We start from the raw sequence: 17,723 nt of genomic DNA, 5'->3' as shown, positions 1-17,723 counted from the left end.
ACATGATTGTAGCATCCAATATGGGTGAGGACCTAGAGTAATGACTTTCAGCAATCGCAGGATCTTGTTGGCACCCATTACGGAAACTGCGACAGAATGATCCATGAATAGACCAGGTGATGAATTAATCCTCTGGTTTTTTTGGAGTGTATTCACCAGGTTGGAGTGTGTTCTTGATATTTTATAAGCAAAAAACCTGGCAAATGTATCACTGCTCATTGTCTCTTCCTGAGACAATAAAGGCTCAGATTTTGACATCAGCAGTTGCTTGAGCAACTGAAATGACTGTGAGTGAGCTGATGCTATAGTAGCAGGATAGCAACATTTCTTAACTGCTGTCACTGCCTCTTCATAGGTCTTGTAATGGTCTGTATAGCATAATTTTTCAGATTCAGGATGGGTTCACCACCAGCATTGTTCTAGACGTCTCCCAGCCCTCTGCAGGTCACCCAGTTCTGTGGTAAACCAAGGTACCAGTTTATCCCCAGGAGGGGGAGTGGTTATAGGAAGGAGCCTCCCATTCGACATTCCTGTTGCCGCCTCAGCTGAACCCATTTGGAATCTGAAAATCCCCCAAAGTGTTCTAGTATCCATTAGGATTCATCAGCCTTCATGAATGGACCATTTTAACCAGGCCCTCTCTCAAACAGGGTGTTGGAGCCACATTCAGCTTGGCTTTAAGTAGGTAATGGTCAGAGCACACTGCAGATTCAGTCTCTATCCCAGAAACCAGGCGTTTTCTCAGTTGGTTAGTGCAAAAAATTAAATCCACTGTGTGATATCATTTATGTGTTGGGCCCATCACAATTCGATAGAGGCCTAAGGCAGTCAAGGAGACTGTAAGGCAGTTAGACTATAAAAACTTTATCTGGTCCTGGGACATTATCCTTGTATGGATATTGAAGTCCACCAGAATGATCAATCATTTGACCTGGGAAATATTCAAAATATCTTACTTCCATAACTACAGAACAGACTGAACACCACTACATTTAAAATGTTTAGCAATACATTTTCATTTAGATCAATACTTGAATGAATCAACAGTCCTTGGTTTCCTGATCTGCCATCATGGTTCGATAAATGTTTCAGATGATACATTTTTGTATCCCATGTGCTTTGGGGATAACATAAAGAAGTTAATGGATGTTGGTTGCTTTGAGCTCTAAAGTGTCAACAGAAGCAGGGAGGTTCTTCAAAGCTAGAATATATACAGAAGTCAGATTGTTTTTGGGGAAAAAAATCATTTTCAGCAGTCTTAAAGCTACCAGCCTTACAATGAAAGCTGCCATTTTTACCACACTGTTTTAGTTTGAGCCAGTCAAAATAATTATGAGGGTTGAAAGCTGTGACTCCAAGTTGTGACTGACTTTATTTTTCTCCTTATAACAGTGATGTTGAAAGAACACCTTTGAACACTAAACCTTTACAGATCCTTAAAAGGAATTGCAACATGTTGTGTTGGGGAAATGCATCATTTGGACAGCTTGGACTGGGGGGCATCGATGAAGAGGTTGTACTTGAACCTAGAAGATGTAACTTCTTCCTAAACAAGAAAGTTCAAGATGTAGGCTGTGGACTAAGGCACACTGTATTTGTTTTGGATGATGGGACTGTATACACATGTGGATGTAATGATTTAGGACAACTGGGACATGAAAAATCCAGAAAAAGACCAGGTAGGTTAAAAGCAGTGCCTGGTGGATGTTGTATTTATTTAGGTGGGATGGAAAGTGTGGTGGAGGGCAATAGTTCTGTTTGCTTAAGTTTGTATATTTAATTTGATGCATCAGAGTGATTAATAATTCTTGTGTTTAATAGCACTCCCATAAAACGGATTTTCAAAAATCATGAAGCTTAAAGCTTTAGAAAGTACTTCATAGGCAAAAACTTACCTAGATTCTATCTGGCCTACCATATTCACACATTTTAGAGAATTCTTATCATGTGGCACCCTGTGTCCTTCAAATCTTTTTGAAATGTGGTTTAATTTGGGAGATGGCAATACATACAGGAACTGCTCCATATGAGAGGTTTTGTGCTTATATAGATATGAAAGATCCTTCTGTGTTTGAACTTCATCCCTATTCAAAATAATCTCCCTTTAAAACCTTCCTCATTCAGCCACATAGTGAATTTTGATTTGAAAATCCACAAGTGAAGTACATTAGTAGCATTTGTGGCTAAGACAATTCTCAATTTTTTTTAATGCACACGTGTCTGTTCACAAGGACAAAATCTTATAGAAGCAGCACTCATATGTATTGAAACATGTACAACAGCAGCGGTGGTGACCAAAATAAATCTTAAGATGGCTTTGCCCCATAAAGTAGTCACATGAATTGACTCAGGGTGGTTTGTGGAATGCATATGGCAGAAAGTGTTGCCAAGATAACTAAAATGTTTCCAGAATTAGTAGAGCTTCAAGAAGATAAGCAGATGGTTCTTTTGACTTTGTTGTTGCACTGTGTAAAAGAAGTATCTAGCAAATATATAAAACTGTAAAAATGCTTAAATATTTTATGGCAGTTTTGGTATGTTTTAATTTGGTCATTCTTGCTTCTCTGGAAAAAGGCTACTGTATGAAAACAGCACAGTTGCCATTTTTATCATTGGGGGTTGTGTGTCACGAGCTGGGGCCAGGCCAGGCGAAGTCCAGGGGCAGTCCAAGGTCTGTAACCGGTGAGCAAGAGTGTCCAAGGTGCCAAAGCCAAATCGTTGTCCAGGTATGGTAGGTCAGAGGTTCAGAAGCCGTAGTCAGGGGTTCCAGAAGTCAAGCCAAGGTCAGGAGGTCCAAAGTCAAAAGCCGAAGTGGATGCTAGGACGTCAGGTAGATGACTAGTTGCTTCCACAAAGCCTCCTCCCAAAGCCTACAGCTATATAGCCCTCTGCTGGCTGTTGCCCATTTGGGCTAATTGCTGGCTCAGAGAGGCAGCCAGGATCCTGTTGCAACTCAAGCATCCTTGCTCTTAGAAGGGCCAGAATCCTCTCAAAACTCAGGGCTCAGGGAGCGTCTTGCTTGTGAGCGTGCCGCCCTCCTCCGATCCCTGAGGTCCTGACGGAGGCGGTCACGCACACGCGCCACCCGAGAGGGCGAGGCAGGGGGGCTGGGATCTTCTCCAGCAGGAGGCAGGGGCACTGGTGCAGGTGGCAGGGGCACAGTTTCTGCTGCAGGCTCAACTTCCTCTACAGGGTCCCCAGCACCCATGACATTGTGTACTAAATGAGGATGCATGGAAGTTTTAAATTTTTATGCTGACATTACAAAAATAGCTTTCAATGGTTGTATAAATGTGGGTGCTTTTCTTCCATTGGTGGAGAGGACCCATTACTAATATATTAGAAATTTAGATACATAAGGAGGCATTCTGCCTCAGGAAATACATTGACTACTCAGTCTTCAACACTGTGTGTGTTATTCTCCTAAAGAAAAATAATCAATCCTTATTGTGGTTTGCAGGATTATGCCTCTTGGGTTATGCAGTATCTGAAGACAAGTAAAGGAGATTTAATACATTTATCAGCATACTTTTTTTTTTGCTTTTAAAATTTTGTATAAATGAGAAATTACATCCATATCAAAAATGAAGAACAGATGTGCAGTAACACAAACAACATGAATATCAAGCATTGGCTTTACAAACCAGAAAGTTTTACTTACATGACACCACCTCCATTCTTGCATTTCCGTTAGTCCTGACCAAGTTCAGTTTTAGCTACAAATGTGTTAAACTGACACTTTCTTAGTCATTTACCTACTGAAGGCTGTAAATCTAAGTTCTTGCCAGTAATAATCTTGCTGCTACTCTTAGCTGTGTGTGTATGGGTGTGTGTGTTTTGGTAGTTAATTCTGGAAATTGCTTTGGCAGTTGCAGCATAAAAATTATGTAACCTTTTTTCTTTGGCAATTACAGAGCAGGTTGGTGCCCTGGATGCTCAATATATTGTAGCTGTTTCTTGTGGAGAAGCCCACACGTTAGCATTAAATGACAAGGGACAAGTCTTTGCATGGGGTTTTGCAGTAGATGGACAGCTTGGCTTGCCAGGAACTGAAGAATGTATTAGAGTGCCCAGGTAAAGCAGAGACGTAATCTGAGAATTTTTTACTTGCACTTTTTAAGAAAATGCTTTGTAAAGATGGCTGTTTTTGTTCTGGCTGTACACATTTAAAATATTTTGGATTTCACTTTATACAGTATGTTCTACATGTATAAATTCCAGAGGAATGGTGGTAGGAAATCCTTGATTCATGATAGGTAGATCTAAACACACCTCTCTCAGCCGTAACTCTAACTGGTTTTTAAGGTTAAATTAATGCTCAATTTTAATGTTCTTAATGTAATTGTTTTATTAATGTACCATTGGTCATTGTGTTGTTTATTACTGTTCTATTTATTAATGTACCATTGGTCATTGTGTTGTTAGCCGCCCTGAGCCTGCTTCGGCGGGGGAGGGCGGGATACAAATAAAATTTTACTTACTTACTTAAGTAGCTCCCATCTGCAGTACTGCAGTCTGAGCTTTCTGCTCACGACTTAAGTTTGATCCCAGCGGAAACTGGGTTCAGGTAGCTGGCTCAAGGTTGACTCAGCCTTCCATCCTTCTGAGGTTGGTATAATGAGTATCCAGCTTGCTGGGAAGAAGGTGTAGATGACAGGGGAAGGTAATGGCAAACCACCCCGTAAAAAGTCTGCCGGGAAAACGTTGTGATGTGACATCACCGCAGAGTTGGAAACAACTGCTGCTTGCACAGGGGACTACCTTTACCTTTTTACTTAAAAACATAAATACTGACTTTTATTGTAGGCCAACAACATAACTACTTTATTACTAGATATAATACTCTGATATTGAAAGTGAAAAGATTAAGAAAGAAAAGGCCAAAGGCTGGATCCTAGCTCCGGTTTGGATAGAAATGTCTAACTCTTTAGTGTTCATGTAACAGGATGGAATTTAGACAATATGTGATTGGATCTTCTGTCTTTTAAAGTTTCTGTTAATAGTATCTGTAGGGGGCCTTGAATGTATATGAAACTCACTGGGTTCTCTGAAGATACATAAAGACTTAGTATTACTTTTTTCTGATCGGTAGGAAACTATTTTTAGGAACTAACTTGTATCTTAATAATTCAATACATGTGGAAACTAGGCTAAGATTTTAAAAACCAGTTAAGAGATATAATTAATTTTTTCTGTATTATATTGGGAAATCTTTTGAACTGAAACTAATTAACTAACTGTAAGAAAAAAAGGTGGATATGTTTGCAATTTGATCATCTGTTCTGAATTGAACTGTTGGGTTAACTGGAGAAATCTAGTATGTATAGTTGTATAGCCAGCATGCTTTTCACCAAGTAGCCTTATTACTTATGCATTATTAAAATAGTCATATTAATAGAATATTTGACTGCCGTATTTGGCAGAGCATTAATTTAGAACATAATATTTAGGGATTTTTAAAAATGTGGGTTATGTTTTGTTCCTGATTATGACAGTTTCTTTAGTTATATAAGTACAAGAAACAGAAGTTCTGACACATCAGATTAAAGTTCTGAGGGTTTGTCAGGCCATTACCCTCCCCCTCAGCAGTTTGCTCTCCCAAATTACTAAAGCTGTTTCTTAAATTCAGGAAATTTAAGTGGTTTGAGAATTTAGTACTGTGAGTTGGTGACAGAAGAATGGTCAAGTGAATTTAATTATCTGCATTTGAGTCATCCAGACATCTAAAGCAGAGGTGGCTAAACTTGCTTAATGTAAGAGCCACATAGAATAAATGTCAGATGTTTGAGAGCTGCAAGACAGGAAGGCAGGCAAATAGAGGGGGTGAGGTAGAGGTAGAAATAAAGCAACTGTAATGTTAAATGTATTCTCCAAGCTGCCAGCTGGCTTGGCTTGAAGAAGATGATGATATTGGATTTATGTCCCGCACTATACTCTGAATCTCAGTCTCAGAGCAGTCACAATCTCCTTTACCTCTCCCCCCCCCCTCACACACACAACAAACACCCTGTGAGATAGGTGGGGCTGAGAGAGCTCACACAAGAGCTGCCCTTTCAAGGACAACCCCTGTGAGAGCTATGACTGACCCAAGGCCATTCCAGCAGGTGCAAGTGAAGGAATGGGGAATCAAACCTCCCAGATAAGAGTCCACGCACTTAACCACTACACCAAACTGATTTAAAGAGAGAAATGCTCTCTCCAAGCTGGCCAGCAGGGCAGTGGGAGCTTCAAGAGCCATACAGTATGTGAGAAGCAGCCAGATGTGGCTCCTGAGACACAGTTTGGCCATCCCTGATCTAAAGCATGGCATATAACTACATATTAACTATCGTCATATACTTAATAGAGCCTTTTTTCTTGGCCAGGCAGCATTTGAGTTGTTTTAAACACAGTCTGTAATATGGCATATATATACACTTGTGTATATATATGTGTGTATGGGCAGAATGATAGTTGACCCACTGAATGTATGCATCACTGCCAATGCGTACATCTTTTGTCAGCTGGATTGTAGCCTAATATTTGAGAAATGTCTATGCTAGGTTGCACTCAATGATAATTATCTTCTAGCAGAAGTGGAAGGCAATTTCACTGGTATGCCCCTCCCACTTCAATCCTTCCCTCCCATTTGCCCCTCCTGCTGTTACAGAGGAGCAGCATTTTGGGGAGCTCACTAAACTGTAGTGGGAAAGCAGGAAAGTCTCACACTGCTGACAGAAGTGACATTTGTCAGGAGAAAATTACACCTGGATCTAGCTCAGTGTATGGGAATCAAAATGCCTTGAGTGTCACAAAATACTTCCTTTGAAATCTGGACAAATGTAGGAGGGTGAACCCTTCTTGAAACCTTCCTTTGCAATTTGTTCTGCAGTAAAAGTGTTTTTGGCCATTGTCTTTTGGACAGAAAATATATAATTTGCTTGGAAGACCTCCACATACCTGTCCTTTTGTAATTTACCTGGACTTGCAGAAACACCAATTGGTAGGCAACTTTTATTGCCTTTTATGGCTATCCAAACCAAATGGCCTTCTAAATTGTCATACTGTTCCGCCATGTGAACCCAGCTCTGTATCAGTTTGCCCTCTTAATCCACCAACTGCATGTATTTCAGCCCACTGTACCTGATCCCCTAGTCTGAAGAAGTGTGCTTTTAGCACATGAAAGCTTACGTTCTGAATAAACCTTTGTTGGTCTTAAAGGTGCAGCTTGACTCCTGCTTTGTTCAATAGATTAGCAGTTACAGAGGAAGCACTTGTGCCTCCAAAAAGCTGTGAAGGTTCTGTGTAGTACTTACAGTGGTTTTTTATTCACATGGTCTTCAAATGCTTGATATGCATTTGTTTGTTTCCCTTCATTTCTTGCCATGAAAGGCTGATCCAATCTTTTCTTGTTCCCATAGAAACATTAAAAGCTTATCAGACATCCAAATAGTGCAGGTTTCCTGTGGCTACTATCATTCACTTGCACTCTCCAAAGGTAACCAAAACTCTTAAAGCTGCTGTTACATTCTTATTTATTTGTAATGTTGAAATGTGTTCCAGTATCAGTAAAAATGTACTGAAAGGTTTCACAGAGGGGAAAAATGTTTTTTTGGAGCTGAAGATTGAACATACAGAAAGTACTTTATAATTGGGCAAACAAATAATTAAACCTTTAGTTATGGCCATGGAAATGAATGCTGTATTCTAAGTGAGGGTTTGGGTTGGTTGGTTTGTTTGTTTTTTGGATGCTCTCTTGCTTAGTTTTATTATGCTTTGTGTCCTTCCACTGTGCTCATGTGTTCTTTACCCTTGTGTTTCTCTTGTGTTCTTTTTACTCCCCCATCCTCATGCTGGTTCTAGCACATTACCTGTCATTGTGTGCCTGTCCCTCTGCTGCTGAACCACAGAGTGGGTACAGACGTCATTGTGTTTCTTTCATTCCTTGCTGTCAGACTGCAAGGATTTATATTAGTAACATTTTACTTCTATCAGAAATTGCAGTGTAGGGATAGGCTTCATGGGGGGAAGTCTTTGTTCCCTAGATACAGTAGGGTGGGTGATAAGAGTGCTATCCCAGCAAGAGCTTCCCCTCTTTTCTAACAACTGAGCTGTAACTTAGTTATCCCTGTAACACTGACCCTTGAGCAAGAAGCTGCAAGTTGCAACAGAATGGTCTCCCCCCCCTCAAATTTGGAAATGTCTTTATTTGTTAACTCATTGTTTTGAATTTTGTGTTTGAATTTTGTGTTGTAAAACAATGAACTAGTTCTCAGAGTGAGACATTGTTCTGATTATTTTAAATCTGTCTTTTTTCTTCCACAGGAAGTGAAGTTTTTTCCTGGGGACAGAATAAGCACGGTCAACTAGGTTTAGGCTATGAATTTAAAAAGCAGACTTCCCCACAGTTGATAAAATCTTTACTGGGAATACCTTTTGCCCAAATTGCAGCCGGTGGCGCCCATAGCTTTGTGCTTTCTCTTTCTGGAGCTGTCTTTGGGTGGGGGCGCAACAAATTTGGGCAGCTTGGTCTTAATGATGAAACTGGTAAGTGTAGCATATTCCTCTTCTCTGTTGTTATTTTCAAAAAAGCAAATAGTTGTAAAGCTTCCTACAGCATTGCCATTTGTTGTCCTGCACTGTTCCATAGAAATTCTAACGTTTATTCTGAAAAAGTGGGACCAAGTTCCTTATTAACGTGTACTGAATTATTACAACTTTCAGATAGATACGTTCCCAATCTTCTGAAGTCACTAAGATCTCACAAAATTGTTTACATCTCTTGTGGAGAAGACCATACTGCAGCTCTGACAAAGGTATTGTACCAGAAATGAAGCTTCTGTCAGCCTTTATTGTTGATCATTGGAGATAGATGGGTGGGGCAAGGGACGTGTTCCCCCGCGCTCAGTCTTGTGCAGTTCAAGCTACTTGGCTGCATGTGTAGCCAGAAATAGGAAGGCTGTAGCCAAATTGTGCCAAGCTGCCTCAACGTGTGAGCACCAACTGTGTACAGAGAAGGGAGAGGATAAACCTTTCTGCCACCATTGCTCACTAGCTGGTCTGTTTTTTTCAGATACTGTACCCTGTAATGGTGGCCTTGGGCTATGAATTCTTCCTCTGCTTTAGCCTTCCTGAAAAGTAGGAGTTGCTTGTTATACTTAGCCACTTGTTTCCCTCTTTTTTTCCTTTGCATACAAGTGGTCAATGCACAGGAGCAGTGAGCTAGCAACTTGGTATTTCAGTGGCTACAGTTTTCTCCAAGTTGCATTCACATTAATTGGAAAAAACTGTAGTGGTTGGCATATTATGATTAAATTAGTACTCATTTTTTGAAATGGGGGAGGTGAGGAGCTCATGCTTATTGCTTCCAGATGCCTTCTGTTAGAAAGATTGATTTTTTTTCACTCTCTGTGCATGGCTCCAGTAACTCTGCCAGTGGGTCCCTTAGTGATGGATATCCCTTTGTGGTAGTGCCAGAGCCTAAGGTTTATCTTTCCATGTTTATTAACCGTGTGTGCGTGCAACATGACATTTTTAAGCAGCTCTTACTATATACGCTTTCATTTAAATTCAATCTGAATATATAAATGTAAGTACATGTTTACTTGGTTTCTGTTTTGTATGAACGAGTCTTTGAACAAAGCAGGACTTCAACTGCTTCAGACCAACACGGTTGTCCTCTTGGATCTATCTCTATGAACAAGTATGACAGGGTTCCCTTGTTCTGTATAGAAGATATAAATTGTATTATAGGACCTTGGACCTATTCCATGTCTAAAACTGCCGAACTAGTTCCATGGAGAAATGATTTTTGCAGTCTTTTGAACATTCTTCTGCACTTCTTGGAGATACTTGTGAAATAAAATCTGGAAGCGAAAGCAGCAGTCCTGTTACGGATCAGGCACAGTGTGCTCACACAGCTTTTAAACCGTCCCTTTTCTCAGTCTGATATTACTAGTAGTTTAGGACAACTGTTTTCTTTACCGACAGTGTGCCTTTAAATAAAAATTCAGTTCTCTGCAGATCATGATTCTTTTTTTAAAAAGATGTAGACTTAAGATTAGATTTATCCGTTCACAGCCATATGGAAATCATGTAAGCTGTTTCTTTTGTTGAAATTCAGCAAAATGGGACCATTGCCTTTCTCCATGAATGCTGTTATTTACTGTTTCTACCCTCAGCTGTGCCTGCTATACATGAGAAGGGGAGGCTAGCTTAATATAAAGGAATAATATAGTATCTAGTCTGTAAAAATTAGCAGTTAATTAGTGCAGGCATTTAGTCTTTTCCCCCTCAAGTTGTAACTGGCTGTGAATATGTGAAGTATTCTGCCAGTGTGTTATTTTCTAACCACCACTTTTTTTTTAAGCAAGGAGGAGTGTTTACTTTTGGAGCTGGAGGCTATGGGCAATTGGGTCACAATTCTACGGGTCATGAAATAAACCCAAGGAAAGTGTTTGAACTGATGGGGAGCACAGTTACACAAATCGCCTGCGGAAGGTAAAAGTTGGTCTTGGAATGGGGTTTCAAAAAGTTATTCTTTTATGTGCCTTCATGCAGAAGGCGTGATGGTGATATGCTGTTAGGAAAAGGAGTGCTGTGATTTAGACAATTCTGGGTTTATAGGCCCCAAGGGATAACTCAATTGGATTGACACTAATGCAGTTCAGAAAACTGCCTAATTGGATTGGCAGTAAGCTGCCTAGGATGTGTCTTTGGAAGCAGAAAGGCATAGAACTTGTTTAAATAAACAAGCACGTTCTACAGGCACATTAGCATCCTGTATCTGGCTTGTTTTTCAGAAACCAGGGACTGGACCTTAGGAACTGTGAGCCTTCCCCCTTCACACAGCAGCTCTCCTGTGATCATGTAAAGTTGATTATGATCAGTGAGTGACCCTAATGGGCAAAATGCCACATGGCATGAGGGGCCTCTGAGAAAAGAAGGGGTCGGACAAAATGGCCTTCCTTTTTGGTGGATGGAGCAAGGTTTTTGCTCATGTAAGAGCAAGAGGGGCAGTTTCACCCAGTTCACCCTCTGCACTATGTTCCCCTGGGCTATGTGGTGTTGTGTCCACAAGGCTCTCCTGATCCTCACTTACTGGCTTTCTGGAGGTCACAGGGGACCAGCTGTGGAAAAGGGAAAACGAGAGGGAATCTGCCTCCAGTTTCCTTCTACTCACAGTTAGACAAAAATACACAGTGCTGCCTTCTGCTTGATCAGACTATTGGTCTGTCAAGTCAGGATTTTCTGCTCTGACTGGCAGTAGCTCTCCAGGGTGTCTGTCTGAGGTTCTTTACATCACCTACTACCTGGTCCCTTTAACTGATACTGAACCCAGGACCTTCGGCATGCACAGCAGATACTCTACTACTGTGCCATGGCCCCTCCTTAGTTTATAGGAACCCATATAATTCTCTCTTGAAATTCCAACTGTTGCAAGTATCTTGAATCCCCCCCCCCCCCCCGAAGTTATGTATTCCTGTAATTGGAATGTATTAGTATAGGCAGAACAGAAAAATGGCAGGTAGTCATTGTCTTCCTTATAACCATCTTCTGATATCTTTAGGTGTCTGGATGGTAGAGGAGTGCCAGCCACTGCCATGCTGTTCCAGTCAGGTGCTGCTACTCCATTATCTTGGGGAGGAGTCTCAGGGGCCCTCCTGAACTAACAATGGCAAATTAAGCATTCTGCTTATGTTGTCTTTTGAACAGCCCTGTGTGGGGCACCGCAGCAATTCTCAAGCTGTTTTTGAATGTTTGTTCTTTCTCTGCCCTAGACAACACACTTCTGCATTTGTTCCTTCAACTGGGAGAATTTATTCTTTTGGCCTTGGAGGGAATGGGCAATTAGGCACAGGATCAACCAGTAACCGGAAAAGCCCTTTCCCAGTAAAAGCAAATTGGCTTCCTTATGGTGGCCAGATCCCACCGGATTCAGGTAACTGCAGATGTATGTCGAGTATCTATTTGCCTGTTATGTCAGTGAGTCATTCTTAAATGACGCACTACTGTGAGTCAGGGAATTAATTCATGGGCACCATGATCAGATTTTTTTGGCTCTATCTGTAATCTACCTTAAATGTAATAAATAGCTCTTCTTCTTTAAAGCGCCTCCTTTATGAAGAGAATCTAGTTTCTTATTGAATACATTCACCTCTGTAATAGTGTCAAATAGTAACTGCAGATGTAGCTCCCAACATAAGGCAGTGATGTGATGGTAAATGCTGGCATACAGGCATTTCTTAGCAGAGTTAGCGGATGGTATTGTCCTTGCATTTTTAAAGTTCATTCATACCTCTTTAATTAAAGTATCAGTGCCAGTGTAACAGTCTATTCAATTTACTTGGTTTTAATTGTATCTGATTTTAATTATAGATGGTGAACAGTATTATTGTGTAAAGAGGATTTTCTCTGGTGGAGATCAAAGTTTTTCACATTATTTTACTCCAGAGGTATTTTATCTACTTTTAAAAATCTATAAACTGGTTTCTGTGTTTAGTATGGTGTGTTGGATTTTGTTTGATGTCAGGCCCCTCAACTTTACATTAACATTGATTTTCCTTTGCCTGATTGAAGTACTGTTAAGCTATAGCCCTGGCCATATAATTTCATTTGTATTTTTTGCCTTATTAAGCCTCATGAATTTTCCAGATCTTCAGTTGTTTAGATGCTTTAGAATTTGGTGATAAATCATCTAATTATGACTTACAAGTTGAATATAAAAGCTTTGCTTTGTTGCATACATAGTACACAGCATTTGAAGCAGGTAAGGTTTTTAGTTTGAGTCATAGAACTCTGGTATGATAGAAAATAGAATGTGATACATTCTTTTTCAGTTGTTCAGAAGCACAAGGTTCAGCATTAAATAATTGTTTCTTCCCATTAAATATAGAAACAGTCCTTTCTTGAGGTTGCAAAAAGCAATAACTGGGAGTGAAATGCATATTCATAAGATGCACCTCTGGACTATTCAGTAGATTTGTATGTCTGTAATGGTGTTGCCAGCTTGATATACATAATATATATGTATGCTGCATATGATCATAACACTGTAATGTGAGAAATTTTTTAAAAGTCTGTCTATTAATTATGAAAATCAGTCTTTTTGTTTGAGTATTGTCAGGTAATATTGCATCGAAACTTGTGTGCCTACTGTTTATAAGTAATATGTTGATAAGAAATGGAGAGCAAAGGTCAAGATGTCAAGTGACTGAAAAAACCGTAGTTATTGAGCCGTATCATTTGCCAAATGCAGGATTTGGTCCCAGCAGATGACTTCAGAAATCCTCATCCTTCAAAGGAAATCTGGACTGTGAATGATGCTTTTGTTCAGAGACTGCAGGGCTGTTCTGGAAGACTTCCTGTAGAGATAGCAAAGTAAGGACAAATTAAGTTTCTGCTCTTTGGCCAATTGTATAGCCAGTGGTGGTTTTTTTCCTTTTCCTTTTGTTCTTTTTCTGTCAGTGTGGCTTGACGTTGAGTGAATCCTAGTAGACAGTACTAACTTCAAAGGTCCAGTGGTCTGACTCCATGTAAGACAGCTTCTTGCATCTGTTGGGGCTGTGGCTCAAGTGGTAGTAGAGCATTCAATTGCCATGCAGAAGGTCCCAGGTTCAGTATCTCCAGTTAAAAGATCTGGCGGTAGGTGATGTGACAGACCTCTACCTGAGTCCTTGGAGAGCTGCTGCCAGTCTGAGGAGACAATACTGGCTTTGGACCAAGGGTCTGATTTAGTATAAGGCCCTTTCATGCGTTTAACTTGATTGTCAGTGGTCTGCCTTTTACAAGAGTGAACAAGTTTAAATGTCACCTACAGTTTGCTCTTACTGTGTTTTTTGATTCCAGCATCAATCAAGCTTAAGTTTTTACAGCATAGTGGGTAGTCTTTCTGAAATATGCTAGCTAGCTGTGAATAGTCACTTTTGTCTATTCACAGTTTGTCTGTCCCAATTTATCTATTGGTACTATATTAGGCACAATTAGCCAATGGATAGAATGCCATCAGTAAGCTTTGCAGATGGTTTAAATGTTGCATTAAACCATCATTTTTTTATTTTTTAGTGAAATAGATGGAACATTTTCCTCCACTGGTTGCCTGAACGGAAGCTTTTTAACTATCAGGTGCGTGGGTGGTGTATCTTATTTTGAACTTGTAACTTAAAAATGACAATATTAACTCCCCAAATAAATGAATGAAAAGTTTATAAAACTGAATTTTCTTTTCTCTCTGCAGTAATGACGATCACTACAGAACTAGTGCCAGATTCTCAGGAGTTGATATGAATGCTGCTCGACTACTTTTTCATAAACTTATACAACCAGTGTATCCCCACATATCTCAACAGGTTGGTCCTGAAAATTCTCCTTTGATTCAGTTTTGTTACATCGTTGAATAGATGCTGTGTAATATTAACTTGTAGATCCTTTTTACTGTGAATTTGTAAATTTAGGCTTGTAATGCTATATTTGTATTCTTCATTTTAAAGACACAAATTATAGTAATGGTTCTGATGTAGCTATGTAAGAAATATTTGCTGCATTTTTATTGTTTTTAGAGTTGAAATAAGTACATATGAATGTGCTTTATAGGACAGAACAGAAATGAATGGCCATAATCACTAGCTGTTGTTCTTGTAAGGTAGTTGTCAAGAAACATTTTTTCTCAGGGATGGTTACTGAAAGTTTCTGATATATTTTCTTTCTTTATGAAAGCACTGCTGCACAAATTCAGTTTATGTTCAGGTTTTTCATTTATAATTGGTAATATGCATCTGTTTGTTTTTCTTGAAAGTGTTTTAAATTAAAGGTAGACTCTTGCTTCGCACAATGTTCCTAGGTGGCAGCTAGTTTGGAGAAGAACCTTATTCCTAAACTGACAAGTTCCTTGCCTGATGTTGAAGCCTTAAGGCTGTTTTTAACACTGCCAGAATGCCCACTGATGAGTGATTCAAACAACTACATGACACTAGCAATTCCTTTTGCAGCAGCAATTGTAAATCTAGAAAAGGCTCCTTTGAAAGTACTTGGTAAGGTCTCTTTTTTAAAAAACGAAACAGTCTTCAACTATGAATTTGCATGTGTGGGCCCTCAGCTTTTTATGCTACTTAAGAGAAACATTGCTGCCTTTGTACCTTGTTATATCTGTATGAGAATACTGTATGAGAAATATAGAAATACCCTATAAAAATAACCTCTGCTTGTAATTTCGGGCCCTGCTGGTTTTTAAACATTGAACTGTGCAATTACATTGTTAATCATAAATTCTGCTCCAACATCAGGAATTAGTGCTCCTGAAATTTCCCCCAGAAATGTTTGCTTGGATATTTTCTCATATCACACAACTCTATGAATATATTTGAGAGAGTGCACTGCTCTTCCTCAAATTAGTAAGCACCATCACCTCCCAAGATGATAATTTCTCAGTCTAAATTAAGATCGTAATTCTCCTAAGGTGATGTCTTAGTGGAAAATGCTGCAGCCAATGAGGAATTAATCCCCAAACCCTTACTCCCATTGCTTCCTGTGTAATAAAGAATCTGTTTATGATCACGCTTCTAAATCTAGAAATTTTTTTTCTAGTTAAAAAGTTCTTGAAAATTATCATTTAGATTAGATTTTAAACTCCTTAACACCAATTCCAACAGAGATTTATGGGCCTAAATTTATTTGTCCTGTTTTTTCAGCGCTGGTAAGCTGTATATCAGGGGTGTCAAACTCATTTGTTATGAAGGCTAGATCAGACATAAACGATACCTTGTTGGGCTGGGTCATGTGTGTCATAAAAATGTAATGCCAGGTAGTCGAGATATAAACTTTATAAAGGGCACAGATAAACACGGGTTTATAAATAAAACATGCTTAAAACATTAGCACACTTGCAATATTTGTTTAACTGTCTCTGAACTGACACCTTTTGCTCTGAATTATTGCATAAAAATCTTGAGTATGCTGTTCAGGTGTGTATGTTAAATCGCAAACCTACTTTTGATTTATTGACATTCATTACAGAAATCTCATGGTCAATGCTCTGTGCCCTAGGAACTAGGGGAAAACATGAAATGGCTGGGCATTGCAAGTTTTTGTACATAAGTTGTTTTATGTGCTAGTTAAGGACACGTGAAAGCACCATGACGCACACTGAGAGCTACAAAACTCTGCCTTCCCCAGAGAAATAACTACAACACTACACAAATGCCCGAACTCCAAGTGGTCCATGCAGCCAGAAAGCATAACACTACAAATATAGTGGTCAGTATCAGCCTACTATCTGGGAAGGCCATGAAGGAAATGTGCTGGGCACATACTCTCAGCGTAATGCACCTTGTTTCTATTCCTCATCTAAATAGTTCACAATGCTTTCCTACTGAGAGAGACTGAATCATGAAAGCATGAATACAGTGAAAAGGGATGGAACCCAGGAGACTACTAACAAAACAAGCCTAACAACACACACACACACTATGCAGCAAGGCAAAAAGCTCTTACCTCGAATAAAATTGTGTTGGTCTTAAAGGTGCTTCTTGTATTTCTCCCATGCAATTTAAGTGAAGTGAGCAAAGCAGTCTCTTCCGCTCTTTCCCTCTTCCCCCTTCCCCAAAGGAGGAGGAGCCTCAGCCAGTGGAGGAGCTTGGCTCTGTAGCTCTGCTGTGTGATTGAGAGAGCTTGGCACAGCTCTAGCTTTGATTGAGAGAGTGTGGCTAATGTGGAACAACTTATAAATTGATACAAGTAATAGTTACTTACATGTTCAGTTAAGTTGTATTGTGTTTTTGTCTGTATCTGCAAATTACTCAACTTTTTTTGTCCTGTATTTACAGAAAACTGGTGGTCTTTATTGGAGCCTCCATTGTTTCTTAAAGTAGTGGAACTTTACAAGGATGTGGTGGTTCATCTTTTGAAGCTGAATAAGATAGGCATTCCTCCTTCAGAGCAAAGAATCTTCACTAGCTGTTTACATACTGCCCTCAAAGTTTTGGAAATTTTGCATAGGGTATGTCTCTTATCACAATGTATCCATATTTAAGTTCAGTAAGTACATTTCTGCATTTGCAAAACTGATGTTAAAGTTCTTCTGCAGTGCTTTCTGGCTGCATGGACCGCTTGGAGTTCGGGCATTTGTGTTTTGAGCATGGAAATAAGTGTTAATTTGTGTTTTATGAATGGAAATGCAAATAGAATGTGAGATAGGATTTTTATTTTTTTAAAAACTATTTTAATAGGATAGATTATTCTTTGCATATAATAACATCAAATGGGGCATTTACCCTTGTTTTCGCCCAGGCCACAGCAAGAAGAGTCACATCTGTTTCATAAACGGAGTTAAACTTCATTTTGTGAAGAATAAGCTAGTTTCAGTTGTATTTTACTTCAGGCAAAAAATCAGAGGTCCCTTGGACAGCCGACTGTAAACACCTTATAATGGAAGAAATAGGATACAATTTGAAGTATATATTTTAACAGTGGACTGCTGATACTTAAATCAAAGCTAGTGAGTTAATTGTGCCTGGCTGCATGGGGAGAGACTGTTCTCATCCCGGGCATAGTTGTTACCATCTGCTTTGACTCCCACCCCCTCCATCATATGGAATAGTCTGTTGATGGCAGGTAGATGGTTGTTAGGTAAAGCTGTGTTTAAATATTTCTAGAATTTCACGGGTTTTTTTGTTGTTGTGCAGTTTTGTTTTGTTTTTTTACAATTTTTGATGCTCTAAGCTGCTTTGAGTTTTCATTTACAGATGGGT

General features: G+C 39.5%; 1 protein-coding gene across 4 annotated transcripts in view; it reads left to right on the top strand.

Annotated features, from left to right (window-relative positions):
- Positions 1–17,723, top strand: part of HERC4 (HECT and RLD domain containing E3 ubiquitin protein ligase 4) — a 53,003-nt gene that overhangs the window by 18,166 nt on the left and 17,114 nt on the right. For 2 of the 4 annotated variants that reach the window (XR_009555550.1, XM_060241126.1), the window contains exons 2-14: positions 1,393–1,679; positions 3,915–4,074; positions 7,401–7,477; positions 8,305–8,526; positions 8,704–8,795; positions 10,349–10,479; positions 11,760–11,920; positions 12,358–12,434; positions 13,238–13,359; positions 14,044–14,103; positions 14,216–14,327; positions 14,819–15,008; positions 16,800–16,972. Coding sequence is in view for 3 of the 4 variants with exons in the window: in XM_060241126.1 (XP_060097109.1) it covers positions 1,454–1,679; positions 3,915–4,074; positions 7,401–7,477; positions 8,305–8,526; positions 8,704–8,795; positions 10,349–10,479; positions 11,760–11,920; positions 12,358–12,434; positions 13,238–13,359; positions 14,044–14,103; positions 14,216–14,327; positions 14,819–15,008; positions 16,800–16,972 (1,803 nt within the window). In the remaining variant the exon portion in view is untranslated. Of the gene's footprint in view, positions 1–1,392; positions 1,680–3,914; positions 4,075–7,400; positions 7,478–8,304; positions 8,531–8,703; positions 8,796–10,348; positions 10,480–11,759; positions 11,921–12,357; positions 12,435–13,237; positions 13,360–14,043; positions 14,104–14,215; positions 14,328–14,818; positions 15,009–16,799; positions 16,973–17,723 lie in introns of those variants that run through there. The other 2 variants (XM_060241125.1, XM_060241127.1) reach the window with 2 other exon arrangements.

This window comes from Heteronotia binoei, chromosome 6 (genome assembly GCF_032191835.1).
Source record: "Heteronotia binoei isolate CCM8104 ecotype False Entrance Well chromosome 6, APGP_CSIRO_Hbin_v1, whole genome shotgun sequence".
In the NCBI taxonomy this organism is placed as follows: Eukaryota; Metazoa; Chordata; class Lepidosauria; order Squamata; family Gekkonidae; genus Heteronotia; species Heteronotia binoei.
The sequence above is the reverse complement of the archived record's forward strand: the minus strand, read 5'-3'. Positions and strand labels throughout refer to the sequence as shown.